This window comes from Panulirus ornatus, chromosome 12 (assembly GCF_036320965.1).
Source record: "Panulirus ornatus isolate Po-2019 chromosome 12, ASM3632096v1, whole genome shotgun sequence".
Taxonomy (NCBI): Eukaryota; Metazoa; Arthropoda; class Malacostraca; order Decapoda; family Palinuridae; genus Panulirus; species Panulirus ornatus.
Window position 1 is genome coordinate 63,039,666 of NC_092235.1, and position 24,918 is coordinate 63,064,583.

Genomic DNA, 24,918 nt, shown 5'->3' on the forward strand with positions numbered 1-24,918 from the left:
GGGTAATGTTCTAGTGGTAGCTAGGGTGAATGCCATTCAAAAGCCACAAACAGCTGCTGCAGTAACCACTAGGGCTAAAGTAGGTGAATCTAAGAAGGAAGTAGTCATTCTCCTGGTAGCGACATCAAGTGATCTCATTAAAGGGGCAGACAACAGCACAGACTATTGAATGAATGACAAAATAGCCAAGATTTGCCAGTTTGTCTGTCAAAAACAAGTCTATTAGAAGGGAGAAAGAATTATTCAGTTCATGGAGTAGCAGATGAGAATTTACTGTTGTCACTTTTGTTTCAGAAGTAAAGCTTCATTTGATTAGTGCTGGTGAACTTCATGTGCTTCTGTCATCAAGATGGGACATGAGCTATCCCTGAGCAGACGCATGGGACACCAGAAGATCTTAGACCATGTAGAGGCATTGTTCATCTTGCCTAAAATGGGTAAAGACATCCTGAGGATGTGCTGCTTATGTGATACCTGCCAGAGGATCATTGATAAAGGGAGGATCCCGTGGGCACCTCTTCAACCCTTACCCATCATCTCTGAACCTTTTGGATAGGTAGTGATTGATGTAGTAGGATCCATGGACACCCAAGCTCACGACAACCCCATGTATATAGGCATAAGTAAACCTCACAAGATGGCTGGAAGCAGTGCGTTTCAAGTTTACAGATATGGCTATGGTAGCAGTGGTGTTACTCCAGATTTTCTGTAGGGTGTGAACACCTAAGCAAGTGTTTATTGACGGAGGTTCACAATTTACCTCTGATATAATGGATGAGGTGCACAGACTGCTTCCAGTCAAAGGATTGAAGACTGCACCTTATCACCTCATGACTGTGAGAGATTTAATGGCACTTTGATCAACCTTCACATTACTGTATGGGTGGGCAGTGAGAGGACTATTGCAAGTTTTGCATGAGTTGTTGGTGACAAAGAGTCTTCACCAAAGGTTAGGATGATGTATTGGTATGTTTCTGAGAAATGTGTGAACTTGTAAAGGAAGAGCTACTAAAGGCACAAGAAGACCAGAAGAAGTATTACGATCTGAAGACCAGGCTATGTAACTTGCAGGTTGGAGATTGGTGCTTGGTGCTACTTCCTTTGAATAGTAACAGGGTACTAGCTCAAAGAAAGAGATCATCATACTCATTGGTGTCATGCCCCTCAACACCAGCTGTATTATCCACTTGGGTATGTAACTAAAACTGTTTCATTCCAACATACTGAAAAAGTATAGTGAGATTCTGTATGCCAGTGGCTGAACTGATGAATAGAACAACTGCTAGTACAGGAGCACTGTGGGAACACAGACAAAGTCATGAAAGAGGTAGGGTAACTCGAGGTCCCCAGTTGAAGCCAGAGCAGGGCAAGCCAAGACATACCCATCTCCACTCATCTGAGCAAACAATAGAAACAGCAGATTCAGGTAATTCTTGGGGAGTGTGATGATGTCTTCTCAGATGTGTCTTTGGTCATGTCAGTGGAACCACACAAGATAGGCCTTATTGACATAAGACACAGGTGAGGTCCAAACCTTATTCCATTCCTTGCAGGCTGCTAGAAGCCTTAGTGAATGAGATTGCAGCAACAGAAAACGCAGGTAACATTGAGCTATCTACATGCAGTCCTATGGATGTGGTGGACGAGAGGATGAAGGCATGCATATCTTTGGCAACTTCAGGAAATTGAATGCCATTACTAAGTTTGATGCCAAACATATATCAGAATAAGGTGTCTTACTGAGTAGGCTGAGCAAGTTTAAGATCTATACCAAGCTGGATTTGGCCAAATGATTTTTCCAAATTCCACTGCATCTTGACAGTTGCAAGATGACCACTTTCAGCACCCTAGGTCTTTAAAATCACTGCCATGTACAACCTTTCAGCTTCTGACAAACTTCCAGCAGTTTTTATCAAGATTGTGAGGAAACTCTTAGGTGACATACATAGGGTAGAGCTGTTTGTAGATGACGTTCTAATCCACAACAGCAGTGTTTAGCAATACATAGCTCCTTGCAGCATTTGAAGGAGCATTTTATGACTGTCAAACCCAGCAAGTGTGACTTCATACTGGAATAGGTCGAATTCCCTAGACACATTGTATGAAATGGGATTAAGTGCTGTCTGAAGTAAAATTTAGAAAGAATCTAGTGTTCAACCTCCTAACAACAAGAAACACGTGTTAATTCTTGGGCTTTGAAGGATACTACAGAAGCTTTATCAACAAATTTGCTGCCATTGCCCTTCTTCTGTATCAGGCACTTAAGAATAATAAACCTAAGATCATTTGGACAGAAATGTTGTATCAAGCATTTTATGATCTGAAAGCATCTTTTTAAAAAGCCTATCCTGCCTCATTCACACAGTGAGTTTATTTTACAAAACATTGCATCTCAGTGAGGAGTTGGACATTGGGTTGGGCAATGTATTCCTCAGGAGCAACCTTGTTCCTTAGGTAGTTGTGGGTCAGGCTAGGAGCCTTGTTTCCTTTTAGATATGATCGTATACCTTCATGTGATATTCTTTTGTTATTCCCCTGTGAAGAAAAACAAGTAGGATTTGTATATGGCATTAATGAATCTCGAGAAATCATATAAGATTGGTACAGATGCCTTATGGAAGGTCATAAGAATATACGATATGGAAAGAAGGCTGCTGGAAGCAGCGAAAAGTTTTTATGAAGGGTGTAAGCTATGTGTATGAGGAGGAATAGATCCAGGAGAAAGCTGTTCTGCAGCAAGGATTTGATGTCATCTTGGGCTTTTGAATAGTTTATGGATGGGGTGATGATGTAGATATATACAAAAGACATGGAGAGATGGGTGAGTATGCAGTTTGTAGGGGATGAGGGGGCGTGGGAAGTATGTCAGTTGTTGTTTGATGATGGCACTGGTGGCAGATTTGATTGAGAAATTGTAGAAGTTGGCAACTGAGTTTAGAAGAGTAGAGGAAGTTGAGAGTTAATGTAAATGAAAGCAAGTTTATTAGGTTTAGCAGGGTAAAGGCACAGGATAATTGGGATGTGAGTTTGAGGGGAGAAATTTTGGAGGAAGTAAGGTGTTTTAGGTTCCGAGGAGTGAATATGGCAGCAAATGGAACCATGGAAGCAAAAATGAGTTGCCAGATGGGTGAGGGGGAGAAGGTTGTGGGAGCGTTGAAGAATGTGTGGAAAGAGAGGTCTCTATATGAAAGGACAAAAATAGGTATATTTGAAGGTTTAGTAGTTCCTACAATGTTGTATAGATGTGAGGCATGGGCTATAAATGAGGATGTCCAGAGGAGGGTGGATGTGATGGTAATGGAACGTTTGAGGGTAATATGTGATGTGAGGTTGTTTGATTGAGTAGGTAGTAAAAGGACACAAGAAAGGTGTGGTAATGAAAAGAGTGGTTGAAAGAGCTCAAAAAGGGTGTGCTTAAATGGTTTGGACACATTAAGAAAATGAGTTAAGAGAGGTTGACATTGAAGCTATATGAGTCAGATGTGGAGGGGACAAGGAGGAGGGGGAGACCAAACTGGAGATAGAAGAATGGAGTGAAAAAGATTTCGAGTGAGTGGGGCCTGATCATGCAGGAGGGTGAAAGGCATAGATGGGATAGAGTGAATTAGAATGAAGTTGTACTGAGCCAGGGCATGTGAAGCATATGAGGAAACCATGGAAAGGTTTGTGGGGCCTGGTTGTGGACAGAGGACTGTTGGTTTGTTGCATTGCACATGACAGGTAGAAAATGAGTGTAGGGAAATGTGATCTTTCTTTATCTCTTCCTAGCACTACCTCACTAAAGTGGGAAACGTGATCTAGTGTGATATTTTCTCATACTTGATTGCTGTTTCCATAGTGCCAGGATCAGAGGAAGAAAGGCCATATCCACTAACATTCATTCTCAGGCTGTCATGCATAATAAACCAGAACCACAGCCCCCTATTCACACAAATGTGGTCTCCTTGTTCTTGTTTCCTCCACTTCTAACACATATATCCTTTCAGTCAACCTTTCCTCACTCATTCTCTTCATATGTCCAAACCACTTCAGCACACTCTTCTTAGCTGTCTCAATTCTCACTCTCCAAAAACACACACACACACACACACACACACACACACACACACACACACACACACACACACACAGCCCATGCCTTACATCCTCACAAGATTTTTTTTTAGAATCAAGTGATAGTTGAATGCAACAAATCAGAGATCCAGCTTCTGTTGCAACAGTGAATGTGTTACTAGATATTGTATGCAGAAAAGATTCTTGTCTCCAGAAAGATCATCCAGTCCATTTACCATATTGGTAGCAGGTTTAACTTTGGCCCAAATTGTTGAAGAATGAGTAATTTTCTCATATCCTGTGCTATTTATCCTTTTTATTGTCTTTTAGCTCCCACTGAGGAGGTAGAGAACAAAAGTATGGAGACTATAGAAGCAGCTGGACATCATGTCATCGAAATTGTGCACCACCTATAAAATTCTCATAAATAATGTTTCCTTGTACCTTGACCATAAGGTCTTAGACTTTTTTAAGACCATGAGTTTTCTAATTCTATTAGGGGATGATGTTATGATAGTAAAGATAAATGTTTTGCTCTGGCAACATGATACATGTCATGAAGCCTACACATTTCTTTTTAATATACAAGCCTTACCATGAAGTATGTTACTCATTTGGTTCAATAGAATTAGTATGAATTTTGCTGGAATACTTGTACACAAGAGATGTTGAAGAATAAACCAGAACAGTTGAAGCCAAATGTCTTTGTAGGTAGTAGTTGGTAGGCAGCCAATGACCATGGAGGTATCTGCCTTGGCATTGGGAGGGTTAGTGACAGCTATGTAGAAAACCAGCATTTCAGTGTCCTCTGACCTAAGTCACTGTCTTTTCTTTCTGCCTAACCCACAAATGGACTATTGGCATTCTGTTTACAAATATGCAATCTCTCCTGTCACACATAACACTTGACAGCACTTAACTCACACAATTCATTCATTTTAACTCTAGAATTTCCTCTGGGGAGTGCTGTGTGCTAGCCCTGCCTTTTGGCAATATGGTGGGAGCAATAAATAGAAGTAGTAGGTAGGAGCATTAGGTAGAAGTAGTCAGTAGGAACATTAGGAAGGAGCTTCTGCAAACATTGCAGTAAACTTGTCCTCTGCCAGTGGCCTGTTAAAGGGTGAGGCACTAAAGGTTAAGAGGCAGCACTAGAGTTCACTAGTTATGGAGACTCTATTGCAATGGCCACCCCTTTGAGGGAGTTCCAGAATGGAACAGGCATTAGAGGTATAGATAAATTGATAGATTTGATTTTTCTCTTTTCCAACTCATGTTTATTTATTTTGTCAACGCTCATAATTTTCTAACATGGTTTATTAAAGAATCCCTATTCCCATATTTTTTCACCAATCCCAGGTTCCCTGTCATGCATGAAGAACCTTATTATTTCATCACCAGATATCTGTATTTCCTTTAAACTACTATTAAATGGTTTACTTTATAGCTTCTGCACTTAGAAAATGCTGTCATGGGTTCTCAAATACCAGAGCATGGGATTTGTAGTATGTATTGGAGTATGTAGATGTCACCATACTTATATTGCAGGGGAATTTTTAATTGGTATAAGTACTAACTATCTATTATTAGAGGCTTCATGGCTTTATTCTTTTAATTTCCTTTTCTTTTATCAGGTGTGGTGGACAAAAGCGTTGAGTTACTGTCTTCCTCAGATGATGATCTTACGCTGGAAAAAGTATTCACCATTGTAGAACAATCCATGGTTGATGAGTGGGAACATGCCCAGACTGATGACCATGAATATTGTCAGAAAATGATTGAAAGGGAGCTACCAGGTGAAGCCAATAGATATTTTTGTAAAGGGTACATAAAATGACTTTTCACTGTTAATGGCATGAAGTGTCATGGGATATGTTGAAATGATATCTATAGTGTTCTAATGATAGGTGTTATCCAGAGCATAAGCAGAGTGTGACTTGTGTTAGTCTAGGAATGTGATTTCTGATGAGTGCATGCTTTATGGGTTGGAGTTTGACTTGAGTTATCAGGTTGGTTATTCTGTACTTTTCATGTTATTTTGGTGTATTTGTGTCTTGTCAGTGTTGTATTTATTAGGTTGAAGGATCTGTGAGTAGAGGTTACTGAAGTGAAGGGCAGGGGTAAGTTTGGGGTTAGTGATTAGTTATAATAGTGGTATGATGGGAGGGGTCTAGTGCTGTTGCATGATATTCATTGCTGAACATGTTGAGGTGGGACAGTATTGGAAGGCTTTTTATTTTGTTGTGAAAGTGTTAAATGTTTAAGGTTGATAGGCAGCTAGTGATTGTTCAGAGTTCACTATTTTTTGTTGATTGTAGCAAGCATTTTTATATTTTCTTGGAGAGGATAGAAGACCAGGCAGGTGAGATACAGTTCAAGGTGGTGTTGATGAATTGTCAGTAGAGGATATTGGAGGATTCTTTTTCTTCCCCAAAGCTGGTGCAAGTTGGTGTTCTAAGGGCATTTAGTTTGTGTGTTGCTTTTATGTTGATGTTATTGATGTGGGGAGTAAATTTCATATTGTGAGTGAAGCTTAGATTGGCTGGTGTTTTGCTCATTAGGAGTAACTGTCCAATCAAGGTGACTGAAGGTTGTAAGCTGGATTTATTACTAATCTGGTGTGAAAAGAGAGCCTGAAGGCTTTTTTTTGTAGATGCAGGCATTCTTTCCTGGATAAGATATTGTTTCAGTTATGTAATGTTATGCTGCACATTTGATGTTGCTGCTGTGGTGTCAGGATGTAATAATCTATTTGATGGTGAGGGAAGGGAGTTCTTTAATTGTGGGGCTCCATCTCTTAAACATTCTTACTGTAAAACGACTTCTTAAATTCATGTATACTTTCTGCAGTAACCATGCCCTCAGTCATTCTTTTCCATTCATCCATCACTCTAATACTGTAAGAGGTTTTCTTTACATCTTTTTGAAAATATTTTCTACTTAATTTCATGTTATGACATGTGGTTGCTCTGTCACTACATCTCTCAAACAACTGTTCACTGTTCATATCACTGATCACTTAAAGACTTAAGGTTATGATCAAGTCACTCTGCAGTTTTATCCCTTCCAGGGTGAGTAAATCTAAAGCTTCAAGCCTTTTCCTGTAACTTAGTTCTAGTTCTCTTGATTTTTTTGGTACCATCTTTGTTACCTTCCTTTGGACCTCCTCTGTTAGCTTTTTGTGCTTCTTTGTGTTTGGTGACCAAACCTGAGAGGTATATTCTAGTTTAGGCCTTATGTAGGCTATGAATAGATTGCAGAATATTTCCTTATTTATGTATCTGAAAGCTATTCTGATGTTTGCCAGGAGAAAGTTTGTTTCCCAAGCTTTTCTCTCAATGTTGGACTTTGGCAACAGGTTAGAGACAATGTTGCCTCCCAGATCCTTTTAGCACATGGAATCCTGTAGGTTACTTTCATTTAGATAATAATCATATTGAGTCCTTCTTCCACTTTGTCCCATCCTCATTATATTTGCTTTGGTTGAATTTCATCAACCATGTTTCAGATTAACTTCAGTCTGTTTAGGTATCCTCCTAAGCTTATGTAATCCTCTTCATTTTTTACTTCCCTTATGACATTTTCATCATCTGAAAACATATTTAGGAAGGATTCCAAGTCTTCTGGCAAGTCATTATTGTAGATTAAGAAGAGTAATGGACCCAGGACCGAACCCTGTGGCACTCTGCTGGTCACCTCAACTGTTTTGGAAAAGGGTCCCTTGATATGTCAATTATCCCTTCCTCCTGAGATAATCTTCTATCCACTGAATGAGTTTTCCTCTGATTCCTGCCTGGTGATCCGGTTTCTTAAATTAGCCTACTACATAGAGTAGTGTCAGATGCTTTCTGGCAGTCCAGATACAAACAGTCCACCCAACTTTCCCTTTTGTCCAGGACTAAAGTTGCTGTTTCCTAAAAGTCTAAGAGATTAGTTACACAGGATCTCCTTTCCCCCAAACTCTACTGGCTTTTCCTTGGGGAATTTTTATCTGCAGAGTGTCATTCACTTGATTTTTAATTATCTTTTCTGTAACCTTATACATCAAACTTGTTAGTTCAACACCCGTCCCTGGTATCCTTTCTTATATGTAGGTATGACATTTGCTATTTTCCTTTCCTTTGGCACTTTGCCTCTCTCCAGTGACATCTTGAGCAATGGTGTATCAAGCATATCTGTACACATCTTTGGCAAATATAGTGAAATTTCATCAGGGCTATGATCCTTGTGTGGTTCAAATTTTTTGACATTATGTTTATATCTTTTTTTGGCATATTACTGATTTCCCAAACCTCTTTCCCATTCCATGTCTTTCATCCTTTTGCATGTTCAGGCTCAGATCACTCAGAATTTTTTTCACTGCATCCTTCCATCTCCAGTTTGGCCTCTGCTGCATCTTTCTGCCTCTAGTTTGGTCTCCTCCTTTTCCCTTTTAATTACGACATATATATATCTTCTTTGTCAACTTCTTCTCACTCATTCCTTCCTAATGTTTACACTGTTTCAGCACACCTACAGTTCTCGCAGCTACACCTCTCTCATACTCTTCTATTACTCACTCAAACCACTTCACACCATATATTGTTCCCAAACCACACCTTTTTTACCACACCTCTTTCTTATTCTTTTATAACTTAATCAAACCACCTCACACCATGTATTGTTCTCAAGCATTTGATTTCCATGACATCCATCCTCATGTATATCCCATACCATGTACCTGTAGAACATTGGTTGCCACTACTTTTCTTCCAACATACCCTTTTTTTGCCTTCTCAGACAATGACTCCTCTTTCTACATATTCTTCAATGCTTTCAGAACCTTTGCCCCCTCACCCACCTTATGACTCTCTTCCACTTCAGTTTCAATTTGCTGCCATAACCACTCGTAGGTATCTAAAACACCTCCTCCAAATTTTCTTCATTCAGACTCTCTCCCTAACTACCCTGTCCTTCTACTCTGCTAAACCTAATAACATTGCTTTTATTCACATTCACTCTCATCTTTCTTCTTTTACACACATCCAAACTCACTCACCAACTTCTTTAGTTTCTCACTCAAATCTACCACCAGTGCTCTGTTATCAGCAAAAAACAACTTACTTCCACAACCTCCTCATCTCCTACAGACTGCACACTCACCCCTTTCTGTATGATTCTTGCATTTACTTCCCTCACCACCACAGTCATGATGACATCAAACACCCCTGTTGCAGACCAACCTTCACTTAGGAGCCCTCACTCTCCTCTCTCCCTACACCTACATATGTCTTACACCCTTGATAAAAACTTCTCACTTATTTCTAGGGGGCTTTTCTTTCTCTCCATATATATTTTAAGACCTTCCACAAAGCATCTAACAACCCTATCATATGCTTTCTTCAGATTCGTAAATGCCACAAACAGATGCATTTCCTTCTCTTATGTATTTCTCACTAACCTTTATTTAAGCAAATACTTAAATAAAAGATTTTGAGCGATCAGGGTCTAAACATGCAGGAGGGTGAAAGGCGTGCAAGGAATAGAGTGAATTGGAATGATGTGGTATATCGGGGTCGATGTGCTGTCATTGGATTGAGCCAGGGCATGTGAAGCATCTGGGGTAAACCATGGAAAGTTTTGTGGGGCCTGGATGTGGAAAGGGAGCTGTGGTTTCGGTGCATTATACATGACAGCTAGAGACTGAGTGTGAACAAATGTGGCCTTTGTTGTCTTTTCCTAATGCTACCTCGCACGCATGCGGGGGCAGGGTTTGTCATTTCATGTGTGGCGGGGTGGCGTTGGAAATGAATAAAAGCAGCAAGTATGAATTATGCACATGTGTATATATGTATATGTCTGTGTATGTATATATATGTATACATTGAAATGTATAGGTATTTATATGTGCGTGTGTGGACGTGTATGTATATACATGTGTATGTGGGTGGGTTGGGGCATTATTTCATCTACCTCGTGGGAGACAGTGACAAAGTATAATAGATATAAATGTGTGCGAGGGTTAGGGAAAATGATTTGGTAAACAGAGAAGAGGTAGTAAAAGCTTTGCGGAAGATGAAAGCCGGCAAGGCAGCAGGTTTGGATGGTATTGCAGTGGAATTTATTAAAAAAGGGGGTGACTGTATTGTTGACTGGTTGGTAAGGTTATTTAATGTATGTATGACTCATGGTGAGGTGTCTGAGGATTGGTGGAATGCGTGCATAGTGCCATTGTACAAAGGCAAAGGGGATAAGAGTGAGTGCTCAAATTACAGAGGTATAAGTTTGTTGAGTATTCCTGGCAAATTGTATGGGAGGGTATTGATTGAGAGGGTGAAGGCATGTACAGAGCATCAGATTGGGGAAGAGCAGTGTGGTTTCAGAAGTGGTAGAGTATGTGTGGATCAGGTGTTTGCTTTGAAGAATGTATGTGAGAAATACTTAGAAAAGCAAATGGATTTGTATGTAGCATTTATGGATCTGGAGAAGGCATATGATAGAGTTGATAGAGATGCTCTGTGGAAGGTATTAAGAATATATGGTGTGGGAGGCAAGTTGTTAGAAGCAGTGAAAAGTTTTTATCGAGGATGTAAGGCATGTGTACGTGTAGGAAGAGAGGAAAGTGATTGGTTCTCAGTGAATGTAGGTTTGCGGCAGGGGTGTGTGATGTCTCCATGGTTGTTTAATTTGTTTATGGATGGGGTTGTTAGGGAGGTGAATGCAAGAGTTTTGGAAAGAGGGACAAGGATGAAGTCTGTTGGGGATGAGAGAGCTTGGGAAGTGAGTCAGTTGTTGTTTGCTGATGATACAGCGCTGGTGGCTGATTCATGTGAGAAACTGCAGAAGCTGGTTACTGAGTTTGGTAAAGTGTGTGAAAGAAGAAAGTTAAGAGTAAATGTGAATAAGACCAAGGTTATTAGGTACAGTAGGGTTGAGGGTCAAGTCAATTGGGAGGTGAGTTTGAATGGAGAAAAACTGGAGGAAGTGAAGTGTTTTAGATATCTGGGAGTGGATCTGGCAGCGGATGGAAACATGGAAGCGGAAGTGGATCATAGGGTGGGGGAGGGGGCGAAAATTCTGGGAGCCTTGAAGAATGTGTGGAAGTCGAGAACATTATCTCGGAAAGCAAAAATGGGTATGTTTGAAGGAATAGTGGTTCCAACAATGTTGTATGGTTGCGAGGCGTGGACTATGGATAGAGTTGTGCGCAGGAGGATGGATGTGCTGGAAATGAGATGTTTGAGGACAATGTGTGGTGTAGGTGGTTTGATCGAGTAAGTAACGTAAGGGTAAGAGAGATGTGTGGAAATAAAAAGAGCGTGGTTGAGAGAGCAGAAGAGGGTGTTTTGAAATGGTTTGGTCACATGGAGAGAATGAGTGAGGAAAGATTGACCAGGAGGATATATGTGTCGGAGGTGGAGGGAACAAGGAGAAGAGGGAGACCAAATTGGAGGTGGAAAGATGGAGTGAAAAAGATTTTGTGTGATCGGGGCCTGAACATGCAGGAGGGTGAAAGGAGGGCAAGGAATTGAGTGAATTGGAGCGATGTGGTATACCGGGGTTGACGTGCTGTCAGTGGATTGAATCAAGGCATGTGAAGCGTCTGGGGTAAACCATGGAAAGCTGTGTAGGTATGTATATTTGCGTGTGTGGACGTATGTATATACATGTGTATGGGGGTGGGTTGGGCCATTTCTTTCGTCTGTTTCCTTGCGCTACCTCGCAAACGCAGGAGACAGCGACAAAGCAAAAAAAAAAAAAAAAAAATGAATATAAATATAGATAACTTAATACACACATCCTTTACCACTTCTGAATCCACATTGTTCTTTCACCTTCTCAATCAGTACTCTCTCATATAACTCAGTCCAGGTACGATATAAACAAACTTATACTTCTGTAGTTTGAACACTAACCTTTGTACCCCTTTCCATTATTCAGTGACACTATACATGCATTCTGCCAATCCTCAGGCACCTCATTATGATCCGTACGTATATTGAAAATCCTACCTCACCACTCAACAACACAGTCACCCTCATTATTAAGAAATTCATCTGCAATACCATCCACACTAGCTGCCTTTCTACATTTCATCTTATGCAAGGCTTTCACCACCTCTTCTTTCTTCACTAAACCACTCCCAGTGATTTTCTAACTTTGCATACCATTCCAGCCCAAACACCCTAGATCTGCCCTCCTCTTGTCAAACACTTTCAGTAGTCCTTCAAAATACTCACTCCATATCCTTCTAACCTCTTTACTACCTGTTATCGCTTCCTATTATGTCCTCTTCACTGATGTTCCCATTTCTTCTCCCATTTTTTGCACACTATTAACCTCCTTTCAAAACATTCTCCCTGAAGTTTACTGATACTCGTGCTCTCAAACTCTCATTTGGCCCCTTTTTTTTTTTTTAACCTTTCATCCTTCCACTTGACCTCTTGCTGCTTAATCTGATATATATCCTAATCATTTACATTCCATCTCTGTAAGTACCTACCATATTTATATTTTATTTATTATACTTTGTTGCTGTCTCCCGCTTTAGCGAGGTAGCGCAAGGAAGCAGACGAAAGAATGGCCCAACCCACCCACATACACATGTATATACATACATGTCCACACACTCGCATATACATACCTATACATCTCAACGTATACATATATATATATATATATATATATATATATATATATATATATATATATATATATTTATATATATATATATTTATTTTTTTTTTTTTAATTTTCCAAAAGAAGGAACAGAGGGGGCCAGGTGAGGATATTCCAAAAAAGGCCCAGTCCTCTGTTCTTAACGCTACCTCGCTAACGCGGGAAATGGCGAATAGTTTGAAAAAAAAAAAAAATATTTATTTATATTTATTATACTTTGTCGCTGTCTCCCGCGTTTGCGAGGTAGCGCAAGGAAACAGACGAAAGAAATGGCCCAACCCCCCCCATACACATGTATATACATACGTCCACACACGCAAATATACATACCTACACAGCTTTCCATGGTTTACCCCAGACGCTTCACATGCCTTGATTCAATCCACTGACAGCACGTCAACCCCAGTATATCACATCGCTCCAATTCACTCTATTCCTTGCCCTCCTTTCACCCTCCTGCATGTTCAGGCCCCGATCACACAAAATCTTTTTCACTCCATCTTTCCACCTCCAATTTGGTCTCCCTCTTCTCCTCGTTCCCTCCACCTCTGACACATATATCCTCTTGGTCAATATATATATATATATATATATATATATATATATATATATATATATATATATATACACACAGACATATACATATATACACATGTACATAATTCATAGTCTGCCCTTATTCATTCCCGTTGCCACCCCCGCCACACATGAAATAACCCCCTCCCCCACATGTACCTGAGGTAGTGCTAGGAAAAGACAACAAAGGCCACATTTGTTCACACTCAGTCTCTAGCTGTCATGTATAATGCACCGAAACCACAGCTCCCTTTCCACGTCCAGGCCCCACAGAACTTTCCATGGTTTACCCCAGACGCTTCACATGCCCTGGTTCAATCCATTGACAGCACGTCGACCCCGGTATACCACATCATTCCAATTCACTCTATTCCTTGCACGCCTTTCACCCTTCTGCATGTTCAGGCCCCGATCATTCAAAATCTTTTTCACTCCATCTTTCCACCTCCAATTTGGTCTCCCATTTCTCCTTGCTCCCTCCACCTCTGACACATATATCCTGTTTGTCAATCTTTCCTCACTCATTCTCTCCATGTGACCAAACCATTTCAAAACACCCTCTTCTGCTCTCTCAACCACACTCTTTTTAATTACCTCACATCTCTCTTACCCTTTCATTACTTACTCGAACAAACCACCTCACACCACATATAGTCCCCAGACATCTCATTTCCAGCACATCCACCCTCCTCTGCACAACTCTATCTGTAGCCCACACCTCGCAACCATATAACATTGTTGGAACCACTATTCCTTCAAACATACCCATTTTTGTTTTCCAAGATAACGTTCTCGACTTCCACATGTTCTTCAACGATCCCAGAACTTTCGCCCCCTCCCCCACCCTATGATTCACTTCCACTTCCATGGTTCCATCTGCTACCAAATCCACTCTCAGATATCTAAAACACTTCACTTCCTCCAGTTTTTCTCCATTCAAACTTACCTCCCAATTGACTTGTACCTCAACCCTACTATACCTAGTAACCTTGCTATTATTCACATTTACTCTCAGCTTTCTTCTTTCACACACTTTACCAAACTCAGTCACCAGCTTCTGCAGTTTCTCACCTGAATCAGCCACCAGCGCTGTATCATCAGCGAATAACTGACTCACTCCCCAAGCTCTCTCATCCACAACAGACTGCACACTTGCCCCTCTTGCCAAAACTCTTGCATACACCTCCCTAACAACCCCATCCATAAACAAATTAAACAACCATGGAGCCATCATGCACCCCTGCCGCAAACCAACATTCACTGAGAACCAATCACTTTCCTCTCTTCCTACATGTACACATGCCTTACATCCTTGATAAAATCTTTTCACTGCTTCTAACAACTTGCCTCCCACACCATATATTCTTGATACCTTCCACAGAGCATCTCTATCAACTCTATCATATGCCTTCTTCCATATACCTCATTTTTCTCTTTCATAAGTAAGTTTACTTCTTCATCTCACCACTCTCTACCCTTTCTAACCTGCCCATCTTCCACTGTATACATGCCGCACACATCTCCTGCACATGCTAGCACTACTTCTCTCATTACCTCACCTGCTCTCCTAGCCTCATTTACCCTCACTTTTTGCCATTCTACTCTCAGTCTCTCATGGAATTTCTTTGCAGTCTCTTGTGGAATTTCTTTGCATAAATCTCTATTCAAGCTCATTTACTTTCATGCCTCTCTTTTTTCCAATAATGTTTTCCAAAGAACCTCTACAAATCTTCACCTATGTCTCCACAAGATGATGATCAGACATCCCATCAGCTGTGCTTCTCAGCACATTGACATCCAAAGGTCTTTGTTTTGCATGCCTATCATTTTGTATGTAATCCAGTTATGCCTGCTAATTATTTTTCATTTACATAACCATGCTTGTTTATCCTTTTTTTAAACCAGGTATTCCACGTCATCAGAACTTTTTCAGCACACAACTCCACAAGGTGTTTACCATTTCCACTCACATTATTAAATTCTCCATGCCCTCCAGTTATACCCTGAACTGCAACATTTCTCACTTTCTGAGTTACATCATCCATCACTAATATCCGGTCTCTTGCATCAAAACTGCTCATCCATTCAATCTCCTGCTCCCAGTACACTTGCCCCTCTTAATCTTTCATCTTAGTAAGTAGTAGTTGGTAGGAAGCCAATGATCAGGAAGGTATAATACCAATACTACCTGCCTGGGTATCAGGAGAGTTAGAGACATTTGCTTAATGAGCTAGAACTTTAGTGGTTGTCAAGTTGCACTCTGACCTAGGTAGCTGTCTTTTCTTTCTGCCTCACTAACTTATAGACTACTGGCATTCCTTCCACAAACATACAATCTCTCCTTGTCATATGTAACACTTGACAACACTTAAATCACGTAGCTCATTCTTTGTAACTACATTTTCCTGCAGTGAGCACTATACGCTAGCCCTGCCTTTTGGCAAAATGGTAGGAGCAGTTGGTGGATGTAGTAGGTAGGAACATTTAGGCAAGAGCATTAGGTAGAAACATTAGGTAGAAGTAGTAGGTAGGAGCTTTAGATAGAAGTATTCATTAAGAACATTAGATAGGAGCTTCTGCAAACACTGCACTTGACTTGCCCTCAGCCAGTGGCCTGTTAAGGGTGAGGTACTAAAGGTTAAGGTGCGGCATTGGAGCTCTTTGGTTATGGAGACTCTATTGCCATGGCTATCCCTTTGAGGGAATTCCAATTGGAACAGGTGTCAGAGATATAGATAGATAGATGATATTTTTTTCATGGCATAAGCACCAATAGTTACCCATCTCCTACAATCCATTTTCAGTTTTTCTCAAATAAGTCTGGAGCTCAGTTCCTTACACTCTTTCAATTAGTCCCACAACTACTGCTGCAGCAGTAGTGCTACCCCTTCCGTAAGTCATACCCTCACACCAACACCTTACTCCAAAGACATCTCCAAATGATTGTTCCCTTGTACCTTAGAGCTTTGTTTCACTTAGAGCCAGAACATGCAGGTTTCTTTTCTCAAGCATACTACCTATCTCTCCTTTCTTCTTGGTTACATCCACACACATTTATACACCCCAGCCTGAGCCTTTAAGGAGAATGATCTCTCTTCTCTTGGCTTTGTCTTTTAGAAATTGAAATACAAGAAGTAGAGGTTTCCAGCCCCTGCTCCTGCCCCTTTTAGTAACCTTTGATGTGTAATACAGAGGTAGAGTTCCATACTACAGCTCACTTTTTTCACTCCTTATAATACTCATTTCCTCTCTTGTACAATCACATTTCCTCTCATTAGCGCAGCATTTTGGATTGGGGAAGTGGTAACTTTGAAATTAGTTTTTGCTTAAGTGCAATTTTTCCCTATATTTCATTCTAAGAATCATTTGTTTACCACGTTCAAATTTGAAACACCACTATTCAACTTTTTATTAATGTAAACATGTTCAGCATAACCTTATCCTCCACTGTTCTCGAAACCCCTCATAATCAACATCACAAAGTCTGCTCTCCAAAAGCTTGAAGTGTTATAAAGATGCCGTAATTATTTTTCTTGTGAGCAGCTGTTTCACATCTATGGGGGTTTTATTCGCCTAAGTATGGAATACTGCTCACATCTGGAATCAGAAGCTTTTCATCTCATTAATTACCTTGGCATCACCTCTCTCTAACCTTCTCTGTGTACTGTAATGTTGCTGTTTACTTTCTATTCTGTAGGTATTATTTTGGTCATTGTTTTTGTGAACTGTCTGCATGAGGTCCTACCCCTAAGGTTTGGATCCTTGGCATGTGTTTAGCTGCTGCTTCTCAGATCTTCTGTGTGGAGACCAGCCACTTGAAGGTTGGCTGTTACGAAGCCTCCTTCTTCCTGCGAACAGCTAAGCTGTGGAATTCTTCTTTTCCTTCTTTTGTTTTTCTCCCTTCATTTAACTTTTCTTCCTTCAAGTATCAGGTCTATAAAAACTTGTGGAGCCCTGATTTATTTCTCTTTTCTCTATAACTTTTTTCCTTCACCCCAGATGGCCTTGTTTGGGGCATGTTATTTGCCAGCACCCTGTCAGTCGCACAGTGAAAAAGTGTTTTGGAATGATTACTGTAAGATTTGTGAAATTTGTGAAATCTTGACCTTTTAGAAGTATGAGTTAAAATGTGAGTGTCATAACAGACCTTATTATTCAGTGTATTGTAGAAGCTATTGTCTGTGTATTATGGAAACAATGGTCAAGAATGTGAGAAATACTTTAATTATGGTTACTAATTAGAAAAAGGTTCAGGGTCCAGCAAAATGAAATGAATGGTGAGTATTAAATTTATATTTCAGAATGATCTTGTATTTTTAAAGTACTTCGTGACAGTGATATTTCATTTTGCTCTGTTCTTTTTTATGTCGTTCATTGGAAATAGCATTATAATGAATTACAGTACAGTGCTATTTTAGTAATTATTACTGTAGTGTGTAACACTGAGTGAGGCAAGTGATGAAAAATAGTCACTGGTCCTCATGCATGTAATGCAGACTGTGCAGTAGAAGAGTTGTTTATTCTCACTACAAATTTTCTCATATGTTTTATTCCTAGACATCTCCAGAAGATGAGGCATTAGCATAGGGAATGGGATTGCTCTTGGGCAGAAGGATGTTAGATGTATATGTGAAATAAGTAACAGCACAATAGGAAGAACAGCAGTGGTTAGATGGTCTTTGTCGATGAAGGAAAATACAGATGAAGGGTGAAAGTGCTGATTAGTGTGGAAAGATCAGGGGTTTATTTTATATGCTACTGTCATAAGGTATGTATTTATGTACATTTGACTGAGTGTAGATGTATATGTAAGTTTTGAAATGAAGGAAAGTTAATAACATTTTCTTCTGTTGTATCCCATCAGGTCCTCCTGGTTCTCCTCCTGGTTCTCCCCCTGGTTCTCCACCTGGTTCTCGTGTCAATTTATATTCCAACCCATCCCAAATTGGATTTTCATTAGAGCATCCATATGCTCCTCTACCGTTAGGTGGTCATGCAGCTTTAGTGAAACGCTCGAGTGTGTTTAGACGAGTATACACTGACTACGTAGATGCCCTCAGGATGTTTGATGTGAGTAGAATATGATAACTTTGAAATTCATTCATAGACAGTTAGAGCTGAATCCTGTAGCTGCTGAAAAAGATAATGTTACATATCAAGCAAGACAAATGAGGGGAGAAAGCAAGGTGATAAGAAAAATGTCATTTGTCAAAATATGTCAAGTGATGAGTGCAGTGTTCTATCTGTGCCACCATGGCAAAATCTTCTCATAGGTGCTTATAAGTAGGTTGCCTTATACTTACATTTATTGTGCTAAAAAGATGAATCCAATGAGAGAGAAGTGGAGTTTTGAAGAATGGAAAGCATTTACCTTGTTTGGGGAATACTTTGAGCAGTCCTGTGGATCCAAATCCTGCCCATAATCACAAATTTTTTCTTATTGACTTTCTCTTCTTTTTTTCTGTAGATTGGACTGAATTCATCTGTTGGTAGTGATTAGGGACTCAGTACTTAGATATTCTTTATTTATTCATGTAACAGTTTTCATTTGGTACATGGTAAATTAGTGTCAATGATATGTTTTTTCTCATACTTTATTTCAGAAATCAGGACTCTTCTTTTTCACTGATTTAACAACAGAAACAAGACCTTGCAATGCAGCTGGTAAGCTTTTAACATACTTTTTTGTTTCATAGGTTGTTTATTGAATGTTTTAAGAGTTTAACAATGACTTTCCCAACAGTTTTTTTCCCATAAATAAAGTTTAATTTTTCCAAAAGAAGGAACAGAGAAGGGGGCTAGGTGAGGATATTCCCCCAAAGGCCAAGTCCTCTGTTCTTAACGCTACCTCGCTAACGCGGGAAATGGCAAATAGTTTGAAAAATAAAAATCTAATAGTCATTAAGTGATGATCAGTTTACTTATGATCATAGATACAGTAACAGCTGATGTTTTTATTTGATTTATGGATGTACATAGATATTTCTGTATTAAAAGATGTGATTAGTCTGGTCAAGTTACAATTATATATTTCAGTGATGGTAAAATGTGATCATGTTACAATTATATTTTCAATAATGAGGCAACAGCCAATCACATTACAGTTACATATTCAAGACTGAAGTAATATCTTTCTCTTATAGTTGTAGTGCCAGAGTTGAGGGACTTTATTGACATTTTTGAGTCCAAAACAGTTCACTGTTTTTAGGGTACAAAATTTCTGTATACTGAATCGAAGAACCAGTTTCTTATGAAAATACAGGTTGAGTACCCCTTATCCAAAATACCTGGGACCAAAAGTATTTCGGATTTTGGATTTTTTTTGGTTTTGGAAAATTTGCATATACATAATGAGAGTTGGGGTGAGAGACTATCAGTAAATTTTAGGGAGAATAAAAAGATGTTCTGGAAGGAGGTAAATAGGGTGCGTAAGACAAGGGAGCAAATGGGAACTTCAGTGAAGGGCGTAAATGGGGAGGTGATAACAAGTAGTGGTGATGTGAGAAGGAGATGGAATGAGTATTTTGAAGGTTTGTTGATTGTGTCTGATGACAGAGTGGCAGATATAGGGTGTTTGGGTCGAGGTGGTGTGCAAAGTGAGAGGGTTAGGGAAAATGATTTGGTAAACAGAGAAGAGGTAGTAAAAGCTTTGCGGAAGATGAAAGCCGGCAAGGCAGCAGGTTTGGATGGTATTGCAGTGGAATTTATTAAAAAAGGGGGTGACTGTATTGTTGACTGGTTGGTAAGGTTATTTAATGTATGTATGACTCATGGTGAGGTGCCTGAGGATTGGCGGAATGCGTGCATAGTGCCATTGTACAAAGGCAAAGGGGATAAGAGTGAGTGCTCAAATTACAGAGGTATAAGTTTGTTGAGTATTCCTGGTAAATTATATGGGAGGGTATTGATTGAGAGGGTGAAGGCATGTACAGAGCATCAGATTGGGGAAGAGCAGTGTGGTTTCAGAAGTGGTAGAGGTTGTGTGGATCAGGTGTTTGCTTTGAAGAATGTATGTGAGAAATACTTAGAAAAGCAAATGGATTTGTATGTAGCATTTATGGATCTGGAGAAGGCATATGATAGAGTTGATAGAGATGCTCTGTGGAAGGTATTAAGAATATATGGTGTGGGAGGCAAGTTGTTAGAAGCAGTGAAAAGTTTTTATCGAGGATGTAAGGCATGTGTACGTGTAGGAAGAGAGGAAAGTGATTGGTTCTCAGTGAATAATTTATTCGAATAAGTTATGAAAGGGTAAGAGAGATTATCATTATTATTATTATTTATTTTTTTTTATTATACTTTGTCGCTGTCTCCCGCGTTTGCGAGGTAGCGCAAGGAAACAGACGAAAGAAATGGCCCAACCCCCCCCATACATCCACACACGCAAATATACATACCTACACAGCTTTCCATGGTTTACCCCAGACGCTTCACATGCCTTGATTCAATCCACTGACAGCACGTCAACCCCGGTATACCACATCGCTCCAATTCACTCTATTCCTTGCCCTCCTTTCACCCTCCTGCATGTTCAGGCCCCGATCACACAAAATCTTTTTCACTCCATCTTTCCACCTCCAATTTGGTCTCCCTCTTCTCCTCGTTCCCTCCACCTCCGACACATATATCCTCTTGGTCAATCTTTCCTCACTCATTCTCTCCATGTGCCCAAACCACTTCAAAACACCCTCTTCTGCTCTCTCAACCACGCTCTTTTTATTTCCACACATCTCTCTTACCCTTACGTTACTCACTCGATCAAACCACCTCACACCACACATTGTCCTCAAACATCTCATTTCCAGCACATCCATCCTCCTGCGCACAACTCTATCCATAGCCCACGCCTCGCAACCATACAACATTGTTGGAACCACTATTCCTTCAAACAAACCCATTTTTGCTTTCCGAGATAATGTTCTCGACTTCCACACATTCTTCAAGGCCCCCAGAATTTTCGCCCCCTCCCCCACCCTATGATCCACTTCCGCTTCCATGGTTCCATCCGCTGCCAGATCCACTCCCAGATATCTAAAACACTTTACTTCCTCCAGTTTTTCTCCATTCAAACTTACCTCCCAATTGACTTGACCCTCAACCCTACTGTACCTAATAACCTTGCTCTTATTCACATTTACTCTTAACTTTCTTCTTTCACACACTTTACCAAACTCAGTCACCAGCTTCTGCAGTTTCTCACATGAATCAGCCACCAGCGCTGTATCATCAGCGAACAACAGCTGACTCACTTCCCAAGCTCTCTCATCCACAACAGACTTCATACTTGCCCCTCTTTCCAAAACTCTTGCATTCACCTCCCTAACAACCCCATCCATAAACAAATTAAACAACCATGGAGCCATCATGCACCCCTGCCGCAAACCAACATTCACTGAGAACCAATCACTTTCCTCTCTTCCTACATGTACACATGCCTTACATCCTTGATAAAATCTTTTCACTGCTTCTAACAACTTGCCTCCCACACCATATATTCTTGATACCTTCCATCAGAGCATCTCTATCAACTCTATCATATGCCTTCTTCCATATACCTCATTTTTCTCTTTCATAAGTAAGTTTACTTCTTCATCTCACCACTCTCTACCCTTTCTAACCTGCCCATCTTCCACTGTATACATGCCGCACACATCTCCTGCACATGCTAGCACTACTTCTCTCATTACCTCACCTGCTCTCCTAGCCTCATTTACCCTCACTTTTTGCCATTTACTCTCAGTCTCTCATGGAATTTCTTTGCAGTCTCTTGTGGAATTTCTTTGCATAAATCTCTATTCAAGCTCATTTACTTTCATGCCTCTCTTTTTTCCAATAATGTTTTCCAAAGAACCTCTACAAATCTTCACCTATGTCTCCACAAGATGATGATCAGACATCCCATCAGCTGTGCTTCTCAGCACATTGACATCCAAAGGTCTTTGTTTTGCATGCCTATCATTTTGTATGTAATCCAGTTATGCCTGCTAATTATTTTTCATTTACATAACCATGCTTGTTTATCCTTTTTTTAAACCAGGTATTCCTCGTCATCAGAACTTTTTCAGCACACAACTCCACAAGGTGTTTACCATTTCCCTCACATTATTAAATTCTCCATGCCCTCCAGTTATACCCTGAACTGCAACATTTCTCACTTTCTGAGTTACATCATCCATCACTAATATCCGGTCTCTTGCATCAAAACTGCTCATCCATTCAATCTCCTGCTCCCAGTACACTTGCCCCTCTTAATCTTTCATCTTAGTAAGTAGTAGTTGGTAGGAAGCCAATGATGAGGAAGGTATAATACCAATACTACCTGCCTGGGTATCAGGAGGAGTTTAGAGACATTTGCTTAATGAGCTAGAACTTTAGTGGTTGTCAAGTTGCACTCTGACCTAGGTAGCTGTCTTTTCTTTCTGCCTCACTAACTTATAGACTACTGGCATTCTTCCACAAACATACAATCTCTCCTTGTCATATGTAACACTTGACAACACTTAAATCACGTAGCTCATTCTTTGTAACTACATTTTCCTGCAGTGAGCACTATACGCTAGCCCTGCCTTTTGGCAAAATGGTAGGAGCAGTTGGTGGATGTAGTAGGTAGGAACATTTAGGCAAGAGCATTAGGTAGAAACATTAGGATAGAAGTAGTAGGTAGGAGCTTTAGATAGAAGTATTCATTAAGAACATTAGATAGGAGCTTCTGCAAACACTGCACTTGACTTGCCTCAGCCAGTGGCCTGTTAAGGGTGAGGTACTAAAGGTTAAGGTGCGGCATTGGAGCTCTTTGGTTATGGAGACTCTATTGCCATGGCTATCCCTTTGAGGGAATTCCAATTGGAAAGGTGTCAGAGATATAGATAGATAGATGATATTTTTTTCATGGCATAAGCACCAATAGTTACCCATCTCCTACAATCCATTTTCAGTTTTTCTCAAATAAGTCTGGAGCTCAGTTCCTTACACTCTTTCAATTAGTCCCCTCAACTACTGCTAGGGTCTCACTGCTGCAGCAGTAGTGCTACCCTTCCGTAAGTCATACCCTCACACCAACACCTTACTCCAAAGACATCTCCAAAATGATTGTTCCCTTGTACCTTAGAGCTTTGTTTCACTTAGAGCCAGAACATGCAGGTTTCTTTTGCTCAAGCAACTACCTTTCGTCTGCTCTCCGGGCAGCGGTTTAGCAGGAGCTTATGGGGTTAGTGAGCATTTGCCTCGGCGTGTACAGCGCACAGAGTAGTTGACAGGGGAGGTAGGGACAATGACGCGGGGACGTACTTTATATCATTGAACTAATGAAGTAGCAGATACCATACCAGGTGTCGAGCCACTATAAGTAGTGCTAGATGTCACAGTTCTCGGGGGCGACAACACTGGAGTAGGCTTGAGATAGGAGTGACATGAACAACATGGGACGTTCTTCAGCGTCTAGGGGTAGTCTTGGTAAGTGATCTTACGGCTGAAAAAGTGCGATAAACCTGCTGGAATACACAGGAAGATGATATGTATATACACATCAAGATCTTATAAGTTAAGAGGAGTTTGCGCTCAATTCCCCTTGCGTCGGGCAGGCCTGCTGCGGTACGTGATCTGCCTAGTGTGGAGATGGGGTCTCGTGGACTAGTGGGACTAGTAGCTACATAGACGTCGTAACGCGGAAGGATCTGTACGAGCATCACACTACTAGTTCACCCTATATATAAAATACTCACAAAGGCGTTTGCTCGCTACGCATTCTTATGGAGTATCATATGTTAGCTCAGTTGCACGCTCGGACAACTGTTGCCGCGTGGAGGTATCATTCTCTCTACTATGGGACTGTAAAGGTTGGGAGGTATGGATACTTCGTAGTGGAGTGGCGTCTGAGGTAGGTAAGGGGAGGTATATTGTATTGTGATGGAGGACTGTGGGTCTGGTGAGGTGTGAGTCGTTGTGTGTGATCATCAGCGTGTAGAAGGAAGAATGAGGGAAAAGGAAGTGCGGTGTTAGAAGACAAATTAGTAGTATCTGAGTGAATTAGGCTAATGCATTTTTAGAAGATCATTCTCTTGTCAAAGGTGTTCACACTAATCGTAATGATACTCAGATTCAGGCACTGGTAGGTAAGTACTTAAACAGGCTCTCGTCACACACTATGACGGGTCTATCTCCTTTCGTCTTGGCGTGCTAGGGTGGAGCGACATTGATAACGCACGTCGAGAGGAGGATCTATAGTATATGGAGAGATCGAGTTTATCAGACATCTCATCTCTGCAAGATAGAGCGAGAAAAGACAGCGGTTCAAGCAGTATCAACACTAGTAGAGGCAGAATGTGGAACATTTGTGGAGGAAGCTAAGGTTGGCATGCTTGAACGTAGAGGATACCGGAAAACAGTAATGGGAGTGACATCATTGGCATGAGTTGAGTGTGGTGGCTGGGCTCGCACACTCAGGGAATGGTCTTGTGAATATGCGTACTGTGAACTATTACTTGTTGGCTCAGATAGCAGGGCATTAGGTAAGGTTGTGGGTAGTGATTCGTGGACGTGATATATCAGAGACTAAACAGTGAAGTGGCACGTGTGGGGGTGGGTAGGTGGGGGAGTGTTGAGGCAAATAGTAAGGTGTACATAGTAGGGAGTGAG

General features: G+C 40.6%; 1 protein-coding gene across 1 annotated transcript in view; it reads left to right on the forward strand.

The window, feature by feature from the left end:
- LOC139752129 (alpha-2-macroglobulin-like) overlaps positions 1–24,918 on the forward strand; it is a 196,432-nt gene that overhangs the window by 70,263 nt on the left and 101,251 nt on the right. Inside the window, exons 12-14 of the mRNA XM_071668047.1 lie at positions 5,685–5,846; positions 18,149–18,354; positions 18,888–18,948. Coding sequence (XP_071524148.1) covers positions 5,685–5,846; positions 18,149–18,354; positions 18,888–18,948 — 429 coding nt within the window. The remainder of the gene's footprint in view (positions 1–5,684; positions 5,847–18,148; positions 18,355–18,887; positions 18,949–24,918) is intronic.